At 51.0% G+C, this 16,378-nt stretch overlaps 1 protein-coding gene across 1 annotated transcript in view; it reads left to right on the plus strand.

Moving 5' to 3' along the window:
* The window catches only part of CNTFR (ciliary neurotrophic factor receptor), a 427,487-nt gene that overhangs the window by 195,591 nt on the left and 215,518 nt on the right, over positions 1-16,378 (plus strand). Inside the window, 1 exon segment of the mRNA XM_077818087.1 lies at positions 16,201-16,282. Coding sequence (XP_077674213.1) covers positions 16,201-16,282 — 82 coding nt within the window.

The following is a 16,378-nucleotide window of genomic DNA, read 5'->3' on the forward strand; positions in this document are numbered from 1 at the left end:
ATGAGATAAAGACAATGGTTTCTTCTGGGCTTGGAATCTGTGAATCTGTGTCTGCCTTCAGGTTTGCTGGCCCAGCTCCTCTTGATTTCAATGGGTACCTGAGGGCAGAATTGGTCTGAGTCAGCACAGTAAAAATACAGAGCTCTCGCACAGACATATCTGTAGGCTGAGGGCACCGACATCCATCCCGCAATGAGAGAGGGCTTGCCTTATGTTCAGACTGTACCCAGCTATTCAAGATTTGTCTTGGGTGTAACTGACATCAAGCCCTTGCTGCAGATGAAAGAGCTTCAGAAAAAGATGCTGAATCTAGAACTCTGTAAAGTTAACTTATCTGACATTTCTTTAACAGAAGAAAACATACAATTGCTTCCAGTTACCTGGCAATTTCACTTGCTGCAGGGAGCTTGGACGCCACAGCTGATAGCATGGCAGAGTTGAATAAAAGAAAAAAATCAGAAAGAAACAGCACAGCCACCTTGGGTCACTTTTAACCCAACCCAACCCAACCCGCTGATTTTGAATGTTGAGTGAAGGTTTTGGCTTATTTATTCTATCTCAGCTGAACTCCTGTTCCTAGTTCACTGGGAGCCCATGATGAATGGTTTCCCATCTGATATTCCCCAGGGATGCAACCAGAGAACATCAGAATTCAGGGCTCCTCTCACCCTCCCATGCATTTTCACAGAGCTGGTTTCTAAACCAGACCAGATATGCCGCGCTATTAGTATGCTGCGACTTGCGATGGCTTTTATCAGTGCTTGAACAGATGGCCGGGTTTGGACTGGTGCCCTTTGTTTTCAGATAGACCAGTTAATTATGTGACAATACAGTTGAGAGGCCAGGTACAAGCCAAGGGAAGTGATCCATTACACGATTCTGAAAGGGAGATGGGACCAGACTGTGGCAGAGCCAGGCGGCTGCATGTGCAAAATGTGTGTGTATAAAAATGTTATCCCACGCAGCAGCATCTGCATGGACCCGGAGTTAAGGCAATGTCCATTGAGCCAAAGGCAATTTATAGTCGGGCCCAGCTGAGACGATCCCTGAAAGGTTGCCCGCTCATACTGTTCTTGCCATTGTTCAAGATCTGCTTGGTGGAGGTTCATATGGCAAGCGACAAAGGATGCATTCTTCATGGGGTCAAGGATTTGGATGGTGCTGGTAGCGTCTATTCTATTCAGTTCAGGTTCTTCTACTGCACACATCACTGTGGTATCTGAGCACCTTCCAGTGGTGCATTAAACAACGTAACTAACATCTGTTCTGTTGCATGGTGTTTGTTCTCTCCTCCAGGGGAGAAGTATGTGCAATGGAGTGTCTTGTGTTGGTAGGGTTTTTAAATATACCTGTTGCTCTGTATTTTGTTAGAGAAGGCAGGTCAAAGAACTGTGCATTGCACTTGAAGTGGAAGGTGGTGAGGTTTGGGATGGTGCTTAGTTTTGCAGGGAGGTCATTCCGCCGTCCAGGACCAGCACTTGAGAAAGAGCTATCTCCCACACAGGTGAGCTTTACCCTTATTGTAAGGAGCTCTGTTGTACCAGAGGAGCACGGTTGTACCACGGTTTTCATCTTGGAGCTTTTGGCTCTTTTAGATCTCTGGATTCAGGCTGTGGGGCACCTTTAAGATGAGGAGCGAGACCTTGAACTTGATTCACTATTTGATGGGAAGCTGGCGTAGTGAGTGGAAGACAGGTTTGATGTCCTTGTGATAGCCTGTGTGGCTGAGGAGCGTGCTGCAGCATTCTGTACTGGCTGGAGTTTCCTAAGCTCTGAAGGCTTCATGCCCAGGAGATCACCTTGCCGTGGTGGTGGCGTGGTTACATGTGGCAGAGGATAGGTAGAGCTGTGTGTCATCTACATATTGCTGACCTTTGAGTCATGTCATCCCCAACCAGTTCACCTAGGGGCTGTGTGTAGATGTTGAATAGGACCAGAGAGAGAATTGGTTCTTGTGGGACTCCACAAGTGAGCAGTCTAGTGGTGGAGGTACAGTTTTCCATCTCTGCTCATTGGTCGCATCCCTCCAGGAAGGATTCATTCTAGCATGTTACCCCAGATCCTTGCCACCTCTTTCAGGCATGGCAACAGAAACTCATGGTCAACAGTGCTGAATGCTGCAGTGTGGTCCAGGAGGATGAGTGTGGATGTCTGTCCACTACCCATTGACAGGAGATCATTCTTCCATGCCACTGAAGCAATTTCAGTTCCGTGTCCTGGCCTGAATCCAGATTGTGCTAGGTCTAAAATGTTGACTTCAATCAGATGAGCTTGTAGTTGGCCTTTGTCCAGCTTCTCTCTGAGCTTGCTCAGGAATAGGAGGCTTGCCATTGGACCGGTAGTTGGCTAGAACTGATATGTCCAGAGTGGGTACCCCAGCGAGCTCTGAGGGGATCTGTCACTGGATGGTGATAGCAGTCTCGGAAGGCCAATCAGAGCTTTACTCTCTAGTCACAGGCAACAGGTGACTGTGAAGAGGGGACGTCCGTAACGGGATGGAGCTGAACATCGTCACAGGTATGGTTCTGAGTAGCATCCAGATCCTAAGGGCCAAATCCTGAGCTCCTTGCTCTGATTTTATTCAGCCCTTAGTTGGGCAAAACTCCTATTAACTTCAGTGGGAGCTTGCTTGAACTCAGGGTGCTGCTGAGATGTGTGTCTGAAATGCATCTAAACCAACTTGTTCTGGAAAACAAAGGATAGAAATACCACGAGGTTGGGCTTTCCCTTGAAATTACTGCTGTGTTCTGCTGCCAGTCACGTTTCTTAGGATATTTCAGCCTATTGGTCGTTTCATAGATTCCAAGGCCAGATGGGACCACCGTGATCATCTAGTCTGCCCTCCTGTAGAACACAGGCTGTGGCCCCAAAATGATTCCGGTTTGAACTGGAGACCTTTTAGAAAAACATCTGCACTTGATATAAAAATGGCCAATGATGGAATCACCACCACCGTCCTTGATATGTCATTCCAGTGGTTAATTACCCTCACTGTTAAAAATGTACTTCCCATCTGAATTTGTCTAGCATCAACTTCTTACTTACTTCTTTACAACAGCCTTACTTCCCACCTGAATTTGTCTAGCTTCAACTTCCAGCCATTGGATCTTGTTATAAACTTTGTCTGCTAGACGGAAGGGCCAGTTCTCAAATATTTATTCTTCAGGTAGGTTCTTATCGACTGTAACCAAGTCACTGCTTAACCTTCTGTTTGTTAAGCTAAATACGTTGAGCTCCTTGAGTCTATCACTAGAAGGCTGCTTTTCTAAGCCTTTAATCATTCTTGTGGCTCTTCTCCTCTCCAAATTATTAACTAGAACTTTGGACAATTCCAGAACTTCTCCTATGTGGTGGTGTTATTATTTAAATGACCATTTAACAGGGAGGCACCAACCCAGACCAAGCCCCATTGCACTCGGAGCTGTACAAAACACAGAGCAACAGTCAGCCCTAGATGGGGACCTGTGGCCCAGAGATGAAGTGATTTGCCCAAGGTCCCACAGGAAGCCTGTGGCAGAGTCAGGAACTGAATCCAGGATTCTTGAAGCCCAGGCTAGTGCTTTAGCCACAAGCCTGTTATTTCTCTTCCTTTCAGCTCCTGGCTAGAACCAGATTGACTCCAAACAGCTTAACAGAGCTAGCCAAACTTTCTCTCCAAAATCCATCTGTGGGCCTGTGGAAGCTCCTATAAAGTTTCAGCCAAAAGGACATCCTTCCCCTCCCCTTTCCCTGAAAAACAGCCTAACTCTTCAGTCTCACAGCCAGCATTCAATGCCTGGGTGCAGCATTCCTACCCATGTCAGACCCCCACATACACACATGCCCACACCCTCTTTTCTTGTCTTGGAAGGACCCTGGGTCAAAGCTTGATTTGCTTGCAATAAGGTAGCATAGTCCAGTGAGTAGAGCACAGGACTGAGAGTTGAGAGACCCGGATTCTAATCCTGACTCTCTCCCCTCTCCACCCGCATGACCTGGAACAAGTCTCTTTCCCTCTGTTGCTCTATCCATCTTGTCTGTTTAGACTGTAAGCTCTTTGGGGCAGGATCCAGTAGAGTTGGGCCCACTTTTGGCTGGGCTCTCTGTCTTTCTGCAATACACGTAAGAATCTGAGGACTTGCCTCTTCACTTGTGACCGTTGCTTGGACACCTCCCCTCCTGTCATTTAAAACAACCCCATATTCTAAAGGAGAAAAGGTAGCGGGGGTAGAGGGGGTGGGGAAGAACCTCGGAAAGCAGCAGGTGTGTTAATTCCAGCTGGCTGTTGTAATCCTCTGGGCGAGAGAAGTCTGGGAGGCCGGCTCTAATTGTTGTGCTGACAGTGGGTGTTTCAACGAGATTAAAGGAACCCTTTCAAGTGGAAGCATCTCTAAATCTGCAGGTAAGACTTTCTGAAGCATGTATTAGGAAGATGATAATGCCCGTCTTTTCTTTCCCTTTAAGCAACAAAATGAGGTTTAGGTCTGACAAGGACTCTGCTAGGCCTGGAGCTTAAGGCCTATTAAGAGGGACATGTCGGGGCTCCTGTATAAGAAGGTAACAGGCAAGGGTTTTATTCCCCCCCTTTCCAGCCTGGGGATTCTCTGCAGATTTTAGAGGAATAGAGATGACACTTGATGGTTTCAGGTTCCCAAAGACACTTGCTCCTCCCCCCTCCTTTCCATCTTTTTGCCCCCTCTTTGCACGCTTGCCCCCCTTCCATCTTTTTGCCGTTGGGGAGAAGAGTGCGGTACACGGCGGTTGAGTGACAGCAGTGAGATTGGGGCGGTCTATTCAGCCCTGGGCAGTTTGCGCAGATTTTTGGCATTCCGAGCACTGCGCCGTAAGGGCTTGTGGCTCCCAAGCCGGCTCCAACGTCCATGCCGGAGCGTGCCGGAGACAGAAGGAATGGACTGAGCCAAGTCGGTGCAGAGCAGGTTCGAGACAGTTTCTCCACTGGCTGTTCAGTTCTGTTCGTTCCCTCTGCGGCACCTGGCACTGGCCACTGTCGGAAGACAGGATACTGGGCTAGATGGACCTTTGGGCTGACCCAGTGTGGCCATCACTAATAAAGCACTGCCTGGGGAATTGTGCCCTTAGCAGCTCCTCCTTGTCCATCTTCCCAATACACATAGGTCTCCAGAAGCACCCAAAGGAAAGAGCTTGCGAGGTGGTTGGACATGGAGACCAAGGAAACAGCTGATATACTGGTAGAGCTGCGGTCTAGGAGCCCCGTGGCGAGAGACAAGGGATGAGCTGGCGTCTAGGAAAGGTCCTATGATACGGACCATGCTCAGAGACCAGATCCTTTGCAATGCTGTTGGATGAGAGGAAGTTCTGTGCACCTGGGGAAGGAGAATGGGTCATGGAGACTTTCATTCCTAAGTCACCAAACCAGTCTTCCAAGTTCCACATCCTACCGTCTGTGAGCTATTTTAGTGGCCTTTGCTAAAGGAGTTGGTGGCCCCAGTTCAGTCCCTAATATGAATTTGCACAGGATCTGATATTCGGCCCCAATTAGATTCCGGGCAGGACATCTGCCCCATTCACTCAATAGATAAAGTGGCATTCCACCTTCCGCCTGGATCTTTGATCTCTTTTCGCTCGCCTCCTGCCGAGTCCTCTCCGCACTCTATTCTGTCCTGTTCTCCCGCACCCATCACCATGGTAGCTGAGCTCCATCTTCTCCTTCTCCACTTGCCCCACCAGCAGCCTCCCCCTACTTAAAGAAGCAATCCAGGGCCTTGCCTCCCAACAAACTTGCACCAGTTTAGTTAATCCAGTGCAAAGCCATGTGTCGTCATAGAATATCATGGTTGGAAGGGGCCTCAGGAGGTCATCTAGTCCAACCCCCTGCTCAAAGCAGGACCAATCCCCAATTTTTGTCCCAGATCCCTAAATGGCCCCCTCAAGGATTGAACTCACGACCCTGGGGTTAGCAAGCCAATGTGCAAACCACTGAGCTATCCCTCCCCCTTCCCACGCATTCCTCATGGATTTAAGCCAAGCTGAAATATGCTTGGGTAAACTGAAATAAAAGCATCCATATGGCCACACTTGTGTCCATGTCTGATTCTCTTTTAGTGGGGCACAAAACCCACCTCTGCAACTGGCACGAAGGAGGCCCCTCGCTGGCACTCTCAGCAGAGCGGACAAGAGCTGAACGGGCCATGGAGACTGCAAGCCCACCTCTCCTCTAGACGTGTGTGCCTCCGGGTCAGGGCTGAGGTGTGCTGAGAAGGGAAAGGGATGTGGGGAAAATCTTGGGCTGCTCTCTGGGCAATACGTATTCTATGGATAAATAGAGGCCTTCAGTCTACACAGACTCCCAATCTCACCCCTTCCTGCAGCATTAACTTCACTTTGAGCACTCCCCACGTGAGGCACATCTCCAGAGTGAAGCACGAGATCCAGAAATGCAGACTCCCCCGGTGAGAGGCTGTAGTTTGGAAATCCAGTCTAGATTATCACAATGAGTCCTTCTGGCTTTGGAGTCTATAAACCTCGGAAGTGGCACCAAGAGGGACACTGGAACCATATTTGAGTTGAATTAAGGAACCATGTGCTCTTTGAGGAGCAAGTTCAGTAGAGAGCAGTCGGGGCTGCTGCTTGGGGCTCACGGCCATGCCCCAAGATGGGGCGCTCCACTGGCTCGTGTCAGCTGCCGGTGAGAACACGCTGCTCCTCCCCGCTGCGTGTCTGACACCTAGGAGAGCGAGCGGGGCGTGCAGCCGGGTGAGTTTGCTCTCCCTAGCTCCTGGGGGGCTGCGTGCCGGAATGCTGGCTGGCTCAGCAAGTTCGTACGTGCTCCATCCTCCTCGCGCTGGGGATTTTCTTTGCCTTTCCGCCAACTCTTTGGGTCTGGGAAGACGCTGAAGCGAAACAATCCTGATGTGCAGAGTGCTGCGAATGCGCTGGGCATTCAAATAGGTAACGCTCCTCCCCAGGAGATCTGGTTGTACTCGGGCAGGGCAGGATCAGCAAGGCTTGCTGCAGCGGGAGTGCACCACTTTACAGATGGGTGCTGTGCTGGAGCCTTAGGGGCTCGGAAGGGTATTGGGTCAGGGAAGGAAGCACCCACGCTTTTATTCCAGGGTCCGGGGGAATCACTGCTACAGATGGGTAGGCTTGTTCAGGTCAGAACTGGCTCAACGCTTCCCTCAAAACTGGAGATAAATTCTGGAGGTTTGAGAAAACCTTGGTTAATGTTGCCTGTTTCATAATTTTTTCAACTTCATCTAAAATTTGGAGGGGGCGGGGTGCTCTTTTTGTGTTATTTCCAGTCTGGACAAAAATCTTGAAGTAGCAGAAATATCACCAGGAAAGCTGCGCTCGTGGTATTTCCTATCGGATCTCTGGTCTCAGGAGATTCAGCCGTGGGTCTGTCAGGCATCTGAACCTTTGGACCTCCAGACCTAGAGATGTTCTCCTTTTGCTCCTGCCCCCAAGAGGACACTTACTCGGCATGGCAGAAAAATATCCAGCCCTTTTATTTTTGGACAGAAAATAGAGTTTTCAACAAAAATGCGTGTGTATGGGTGTGGGCATGTGTGTGTGTAAATGGTCTGTTTTCCATGAACCGTTTTGATAGTCTCAGAAAAACAAATGCTCAAAACTTAGAAGGTTTTTGGGTTTCAGCCGAAACACTGAGCTAAAAAAAATCAACGTTTTCCATAGAAAATTTTGACAAAAATAAAAAAAAAAAAATCATTTTTGTCAAAATCTTCTGCAGAAAAAGCCCTGTATTTTCCAGCCAGCTGTGGTACTGAAAACAATGGATGGCTTCAACACAGGTGTATAGAGAGGAAGGGTGGCTGTGTGGTTAAGGGCTGGCTGGGACTCAGGAAAGCTTGGTTTAACTCCAGGCTGTTTCATAGATTCCCTGTATGGCCTTGGGTAAATCACTTAAACTTGCTGGGCCACAGTTTCCCCATCTGTAAAATGGGGACAGTCATCCTTCTTTTCCTCCCACCCTTTGTCTGTCTTATTTATTTTGCTTGTCAGCTCTTTGGGGCCCCAGGCCGACTTCTAGGCCCGAGGGTCATAGCAAGAGGAATAAGAGTAGGGATTTTAAATGGCAGAGAGGCTGGGGAGAAGCAGGGGAGCACATGGGTTTGCCTTGTGGAATGGGCAGCAGAGAAGGGTTGGCTCGCGTGCTGACCAGCTGGTAGTGATGTAAGTTAACATAAGGGGACTGTAATCAGATTTTACGCTTCAGGGCACAGGCTTATAGCTGCAGAGGTCAGAAGGGACTTTTCCACACATGCACGTGCTCGCACACGTTAACGTTGCACAGTTAGATGCATTCGGCAGGGTCATGGTTTCTCCTGTGCATCTGGCCACGGTGCCTGCCAGATGCAGGATACCGGAGTAGATGGACCCAATGGTCTGATCTGACCCCTCCAGGCCCACGCTGCTCTTTACAAAGCCGTGCTCTGCATTGGAACTGGCCCTCTCTGCCCCACACCTCGCACCCCCTCAGGCTGCGGGCCATGCCTCTGGCAGCGTTTCTCCTTCAGGGGAGCGACCTTTCCATCCTTTCTGCTCTGTGCTCAGCCCGTACCCTTTTCCCTTCCAAATTCGCCCAGGGCGACAGGAGCGCAGCGCGCAGGCTTGTGGGCCCAGCTGCTGTGCTGGGGCACGGCAGCTGTGCGTGGTTGCCACGAGAGAAGATCCGTGCAGCAGCGTCAGGCACGCTGCCAGGGCTGCTGAACGGAGGTGGCTGTCTTCTGGCCACCCTTCACTGAGCTTGTGAGAAAGCAGCAACCCGCTGAGCCTAACCCCTGCCCGGTGCATCAATCTCGCTGCGGTGCGGGAGCCGTGCCCTTGCTGAGTTTGTTAGGGCGGATTCATGTCTGCAGAGTGCTTTGTCAGTGTAAAGTGCTACCAGGACGCGTGAGCTGGAGTCCGGTTGTTCTCATCACTGCAGGTCAAACACTTGAACAGTAAACCCGCTGTCACTAGTCTCAGGCAGAAGCAAAAGCAGCCACCCACTGGAGTCTAGCATGGAGGGTCCCTGGCTGCGGGGAGCTGGCTGCTCACACGCACTGGAAAGCTCCTCCATGCTTCCAGCTGCTCAATCACTTTACAAGTAGCTACAAATTCACTCAATATCTCTGTAAAGTTACTTCTTCCGGAGGCAATTGCTGGTAGCTACCGTGATGTTACACAACAGCCGATGGGAAGACAGAGGGAGGCCGGGGCGTGGTGAAGGGTGGGGTGGGGTGAAGGTGACCCCAGTGGGAAGGGAAGTGGTGCTGGGTGCTTTCCAATGGGAGGAGAAGTGGAGGTTGGCGCATTGTGGGAGGTGCAATGAGACGTTCTCTCTTTGAAGATGGGGTCGACATTTTGAATAAGTTTGAGATCCCAGTTCTAGTACTGAGGTCACCAGCAGGCACGTTTGTGGGAGGAGCCAGTTCCTAGTGAGTGTCAGAGAATAGGAATGCCAAGTGACTTCTGAATGGATAAGCCATGGGAATCCCTATCCCTGAAATCCAACACTAAGAATTAAGCTCATCCAAGTAAAAACATAAGAACGGCCATATGGGGTCAGACCAAGGGTTCATCTAGCCCAGGATCCTGTCTGCCGACAGTGGCCAATGCCAGGTGCTTCAGAGGGAATGAACAGAACTGGTAATCATCAAGTGATTCATCCCGTCGCCCATTTCCAGCTTCTGGCAAACAGAGGCTAGGGACACCATCCCCACCCATCCTGGCTAATAGCCATCGATGGACCTATCCTCCATGAATTTATCTAGTTCTTTTTTTAACCCTATTATAGTCTTGGCCTTCACAACATCCTCTGGCAAAGAGTTCCACAGGTTGACTGTGCGTTGTGTGAAGAAATACTTCCTTTGGTTTGTTTTAAACTTGCTGCCTATTAATTTAATTTGGTGACACATTAGTTCTTGTGTTATGAGTAAATAACACTTCCCTATTTACTTTCTCCACACCAGTCATGATTTTATAAACCTCTATCATATCCCCCCTTAGTTGTCTCTTTTCCAAGCTGAAAAGTCCCAGTCTTATTAATCTCTCCTCATATGGAAGCTGTTCCATACCCCTAATCATTTTTGTTGCCTTTTTCTGAACGTTTTCCAATTCCAATATATCTTTTTTGAGATGGGGCAACCACATCTGCATGCAGTATTCAAGATGTGGGCGTGCCATGGATTTATAGAGAGGCAATATGATATTTTCTGTCTTATTATCTCTCCCTTTCCTAATGATTCCCAACATTCTGTTCGCTTTTTTGACGGCCGCTGCACATTGTGTGGATGTTCTCAGAGAACTATCCACAATGACTCCAAGATCTTTCTTGAGTGGTAACAGCTAATTTAGATCCCATCATTTTGTACTGTGACAAAGTTCCTCCTCTACCTTGGTGGGTCTTGCACTTATTGGCGGATTTGCTCGCCTTGGAGCTTCACGGCAGCCCTCAGTTTGGCCGTTTTCGTGAACCCACTGTCCAGGTCAACTCCTCCTGTGTCTGACCAGGAGTTGGGAGGTTTGGGGGGAACCCGGGCCCGCCCTCTACTCTGGGTTCCAGCCCAGGGCTGTGGAAAGCAGCTGTTTAGAGTGCCTCCTGGAACAGCTGTGCAACAGATACAACTCCCTGGGCTACTTCCCCATGGCCTCCTCCCAACACCTTCTTTATCCTCACCATAGGACCTTCCTCCTGGTGTCTGATAACGCTTGTACTCCTCAGTCCTCCAACAGTCTGTGTTCTCACTCTCAGCTCCTAGTGCCTCTTGCTACCATCTCCTCACAAGCGCACCACAAACTGAAGTGAGCTCCTTCTTAAACCCAGGTGCCCTGATTAGCCTGTCTTAATTGATTCTAGCAGCTTCTTGATTGGCTGCAGGTGTTCTAATCAGCCTGTCTGTCTTAATTGTCTCCAGAAGGTTCCTGATTGTTCTGGAACCTTCGCTGTTACTTTACCCAGGGAAAAGGGACCTACTTAACCTGGGGCTAATATATCTGCCTTCTGTTACTCTCCTGTAGCCATCTGGCCCCACCCTGTCACGGTACGGATAGTTGGGATTATGTTTTACAATGTGCATTACTTTGCATTTATCAACATTGAATTTCATCTGCCATTTTGTTGCCCAGTCACCCAGTTTTGTGAGGTCCCTTCATAATACTTTGCAGTCTGCTTTGGACTTAACTATCTTAAGTAGTTTTGTGTCATCTGCAAATTTTGCCACCTCAGTGTTTACCCCTTTTTCCAGATCATTTAGGGCACAAAACCCAAAACATGTGACCTAAGTTGTGTGCATTTAAAACTAACCAATAACATTTGCATTTTGAAGACCGTGTAATTGTCAGAACCAGCCCCTGAAAGGTCTCCAGGACAAGAAATAGTCACAAAGGCTGTTGGGAGAATAAGGAGTAAGTGGAAGACAGTCACAGCCCACTCCCTAGTAATGGCAAACAGAGAGAGAGGCTAAATCAGTGGAATAAAGTCTCCCCTGCAAATGATGCCCACAGTTCCAATGATTCTGCTCACAATCCCGTGCTGATGACCCAGCCCCTGGTATAATCACGTGGCCCTCGTAGTGTAGCAGCTCCCCACAGGACACCTAGCTACACGTTGCACAATAAAATCTTTAGCACTGTGAGGGTGGCTGGATCACACTGGGTTCCCGTGTCTGCTGCTGCTTGGCAGCCGCCCTGCAATGGACTGTCATGGCAGGTGCTGGAGACCAGGCCCTGAGCCGATGGTGACTGACTTTGAGCTGAAAGCTGATGCAATTAATGGGGGTTTTTTACTGAATGTCCCTTGGAGACAATGTGGGAAGCCTCGGCCATGTGCTGTCAGAATGTAGGCACAGCTGGCACCTGGGGCCTGACTCTGAGATACTCTCTGCTTGAACCTGGGCCGGGGAGGGGGCGTTATGTGTTCCAGGGCTGCACCGGGGAGAGACGGCAGCCTCAGGGATGCTCTACCTTCCGCCCTTCTACGCCTGCTCCCAGGAAGCAGAGAATCGCCCTACACTCTCTGGCCACGCCCTCGATCCACCCCCTATGCCAGGGGCTGGGGGCACAGAGCGGAATGCCCCTGAGCAGGAGGGATTCTTGGGGACTTCTCTTTGAGCCACTTTTATGCTGCAAAAAAGCGTCTTAATTTAACAGAGACTCAAGCCCAATGAATCTTGCAACATCGGACTTTCCCATCACCCGACCCTAAGCCCGGGGGCCTGTCTCCTGGTTGCCAACTACCCTTTGAGGGCTCTGTTTGTTGTCATTTCTGCATGAGCCAGAACTAGCACCTGGGGTTAGTCAGTGTAGAAATACAGGGCCCTGCCCTGCCACCCTTCCTCCAGGTGGATTGCCCCTTCCAATTAGCTCATTCTGTGGCATCTGGAAGGGATCAGGTAATTAAGGATTTGACCCAGGAGAAGCATAAAGGAAGGACTGCAGGGCAATAGGGAGGAGAGACCCAGGGGTAAGGCAGTGGGAAGTTTCTGCTCTCTGGGAAGGGAACCACAGAGGGGCTTGCAGGAAGGAGTCTTGCCTTGGGACTGCCCGTGAAGGGAGAGGGCAGCTGCGGAGCAGGAGCCTCCTTCAGCAGGCCTAGGAGGAGAGACTCCAGGGATGAAACCGGGGGGGCAGTGGTAAGCCCTGGAAGGCCAGAGCCCAGGAGGGGGAGAAGAATCTGTAGGGACTGGAGCCTGGGTGGAGTTTTTCTTCCTTTGAGCTGGGACACTCTTACCCTGGAAGGTCTGGGAGCCTCAGTGTGACCAGGCCGGAGGGCCGAGTAACTGCCCAGGCCACCAAAGCCCAGTCCAGGTGGAGGGTGAGGCAGAGGGGCTGCAGTGCTGGGTTTGGCCAGGAGGAGATGCTGCAGAGTGGTAAGTCTGTGACAGGACTTGGTAAGGTCTCCGTACACTAGCCACTGGAGTGCCCTGCCTGGGTAGGGTGTCACCTGGTGGCAGCCTGCTTCGGGGCTTCTCCCATCCCTGCTAGGAAGGGAGGGTGGCTGTGCAGCAGAGCAGTGAGCCCTGCTTAGGGGACAGGAGCAGGAAGTGAGTTTAAACAGGAGGGAAAGGTTTGTGAACCCCAGGAGGGTGAGCTCTGTGCTTGTTCATGGCACTTCAACCTCCCTCCCCCACTCCAAGATTCCCCCTTCCCAGGCTTTTCCATTGATCCTTCTATTTGAACTTGGTGTTGTAAAGGGTGGTGATATGCCAGGCTGCGTCCAGATGGGCTCCCATAGCTTGCGTGTTTTATGTGGAATATGTTTTGCTGTTTGGGCCAATTACTGCTACCCTGTTAGGAGGTTAAATGGGCGCCATATGGCTAAAGAGCCTATAAGCATGTTCCGTGTTACAAGAGAAACCTTCCACGCATTAGTGACCTAGCACCTGAGATTACTGAGGCTGCAATAATTTTAAAAGGCTAATTTATTTTCCCTCTTCATGCCGTCTACCCCGGCGTGAACCATGAAACCGGACTCCCTGATTGCCTGGTGGTTTGCATGCACATTTCGCTTGATGCAGCGTTTGCATCTTCCCACTCTCTGGGCCAGGAGCCCCCGTTGCACTGGCTGCCATATGGATGCGGAGGGCTAGGTGGAGACTGGTCTCTAAGCCCCTCTGAGGAGGTGGTGCATCGCTGCGCTACCTCCAGAGGAAGTCCGGGCACAAATTGCAGCTGAGTCTCAATTGCTCCCAGCTCAGCTCTTGCTCTGAGGGGTGCTTCCCACAGCCCTGAAAAGGATAGCACCGAGTTGGCACGCTGCGGTTGGGGCACAGAGACACCTCCCCACACTCCCTGCCCTTCTGTGCCTACCTCTCTGCACAGAGGACTGGGGGATTAGAAGGGATGATGCAGAGAGCTCTAATGTGGCTGTGAAGGGGATACCAGTGTCTTAAACCCTTGACTCTTTCTGTTTAACCTTTGCCTTTCCCCCACTCCCCTATGCCCATTTCACCCCCTCGTTACCCTGCAATTGGTGGTGCTGGAACTAGCGTTGCTGGGGGCGCTACTGCATCCCTGGGCTTGAAGTGGTAAAAGTGGTAAAAAAACCAAAATGCCAAAGATACGGTTTCCATCAGCAGCACCCCCAGTATAAAAATTATTCCAGCACCCCAGCCTGCAAAGGTGGCAAGCTGCTGAATGGGGGGATTCTAACCAGGCGACGCGACACCCAGTTCTGACCCGCACCATCAAACAAACCTATTTCACCACCTTGGGCAGCCAGCAACCTTGGTCTGGGGGATTGGAGAGGTGCCCTTCCACTGTCCCCAGCAGCTTCCCTCTCGATTCAGCAAGACACCAGGCTGTTCCCTCTGCGTTGAGGAGTACGGTGCCCGAGCTCCTGGTAGGATTTCAGCGCACAGAATGGGGACAGTGGCTGGCTGCACTGCTCTGTCTCACATTGTTTCCAGCACAGCCCCAGGCAAGGCAAACCTTCCAGCCAAGCTGTGCGGCTTGAATTGCACCCTCCTTGCTGGCTCGCCACTCTAATTTGTGGAGAGGGACATGCTGGTGGGGTCAGGCAGCATGCATGATGCTGGAGGGGATTCTTTGGAGTAGAGGGAGACATTTTCACCCACACACGAACACCCACCTGTGCCCCCATCACCTTCCCTAGCACATGTCTACTTAGGCCGCGCCAGTTGTGCCGAAGCATGTGCCGGCTTCTTGACATGGTCGGCGGGGTCTGGACGAGCCACCGGACTCGTTTTCACTCTTTTTCCAGCTCCCCTAACATCCCTGCTGAACCTCTAGTCCATGACTTCCTCATGGACCTACTCCATGTAACTGGTCCCTCTCCCCTAGGAAAAGACCCTGACTGTATCTGCAGGCGGTTCTCACGCTCCCTGCTCCCCAGACAGAACATAGCCCAGTGCTGTCACCTTTCCTCCCAGCTCCTACTCCCCAGGCATTTCCTGCTTCTTCCCCTCTCCAGTGCGTCTGAGGCTTTCCTAACATGCAGGACTAACCCAGGGCTCCTAACAGAGACCAGGCCCCAGCCTGGCTGAGCAGGATAATTGCCTCACTTGGCTTACACCCGGCACCCCATCTTCTGTGCAATGTCCAGTACAGGTCTGGTGGTTAATATAATAATAACCGTACTACAGAGGAAAGCACAGGCTTAAAGATACGTGGAGGAGGCGTGCAATTGTTACTGATTCTATTTATTATTTCTATTACTGTAAAACCTAGTGGCCCCATCGGGCTGTACACATCAACCACCAGCGACAGTCCATGCCCCAATGAGGTTACAATCTAAACAGACAAACAAAGGGCAGGAGGGGAAGTGACTTACCTGGGGTCACCCAGCAGTTCAGAGGCAGGAATAGAACCCAGGTGTCCTGGGTCTCAGGCCAGTGCCCTGTCCGTGGTGCCTTAAGGCCATTTCAAATGAGACACCAACAGCTACTGCAGTGTTCTGTCATCTCCTTTCATGTCTTAGATCCAGCCCCTGGGCACGGGCGGCTCCATGGGGAGATGCAGCGGAGGGCATTGGAGCTGGCTCACTAGCTCATAAATAGGACCTGATTCCAAACGTCCTCTGGGAGTACTATTGTAATGTGTGGATATGAGATCAGGGACCCAGCCCCACACTCTGGGTATCCCTAAATCTCTGTTTGCCGGAAGCTGGGACTGGACGACAGGGGACGGATCACTTGAGATTCCCTGTTCTGTTCATTCCCTCTGGGGCACCTGGCACTGGCCACTGTCGGAAGACAGGATCCTGAGCTAGATGGACCTTTGGTCTGAGCCAGTGTGGCCGTTCTGATGTTTGTCTGCCACACCATTCAGAGGCATCTACCTCTGGTGTGGAGTGCTGCAGCTGCTTAACAATGCACAGCAACCCTACCCAACAGGGTTGTGTGCGGGGGGAGTGTTGGAGCTTAGAAGGGGATGGGGAAAATAACATGCCCATATGAATGTGTAAGGGATATTTCTAAGTGTTCAGTTCTGCTCTCAGCTATACCAGTGCTGTTCCTATCAAAGTCCGTAGGAGTTACTCCAAAGTAACAGAGGGCAGGGCCCAGAGCTCACGCCCCAGCTCTAGTGGAAAGTTGCACGGGCTATTTAAGGACCACCAGGCCTCAGTGACATCCCTCCTCAGCAAGACAGTGCCACTAGCTACCCAGTGCCCCCGAGCCAGATGCCGGCGCATGGAGGTTGAGTTTCTCCTCTGAGTACAGAGCGCTCTCGCCCGAGGGACAAACCCTGACCCATCCCTCTCATTTGCTTCCACAGATGGCCAATCCTGTCCCGTCAGCCTGCTGCATGGTGCTCGCCGCAGTCGTGATGGTGTATGCTCAGAGGCACAGCGAGCTGGGTAAGTTAATCGCAGCCTCCCTCCCCGCGGCCCGCAAAGAATTCTGTCTCTGCGAGAGCGTGGAACCTGCTTATTATGTATCTCTCGTAGCTCGCT

The sequence above is a fragment of the Eretmochelys imbricata genome, chromosome 5 (genome assembly GCF_965152235.1).
Source record: "Eretmochelys imbricata isolate rEreImb1 chromosome 5, rEreImb1.hap1, whole genome shotgun sequence".
Classification (NCBI taxonomy): Eukaryota; Metazoa; Chordata; order Testudines; family Cheloniidae; genus Eretmochelys; species Eretmochelys imbricata.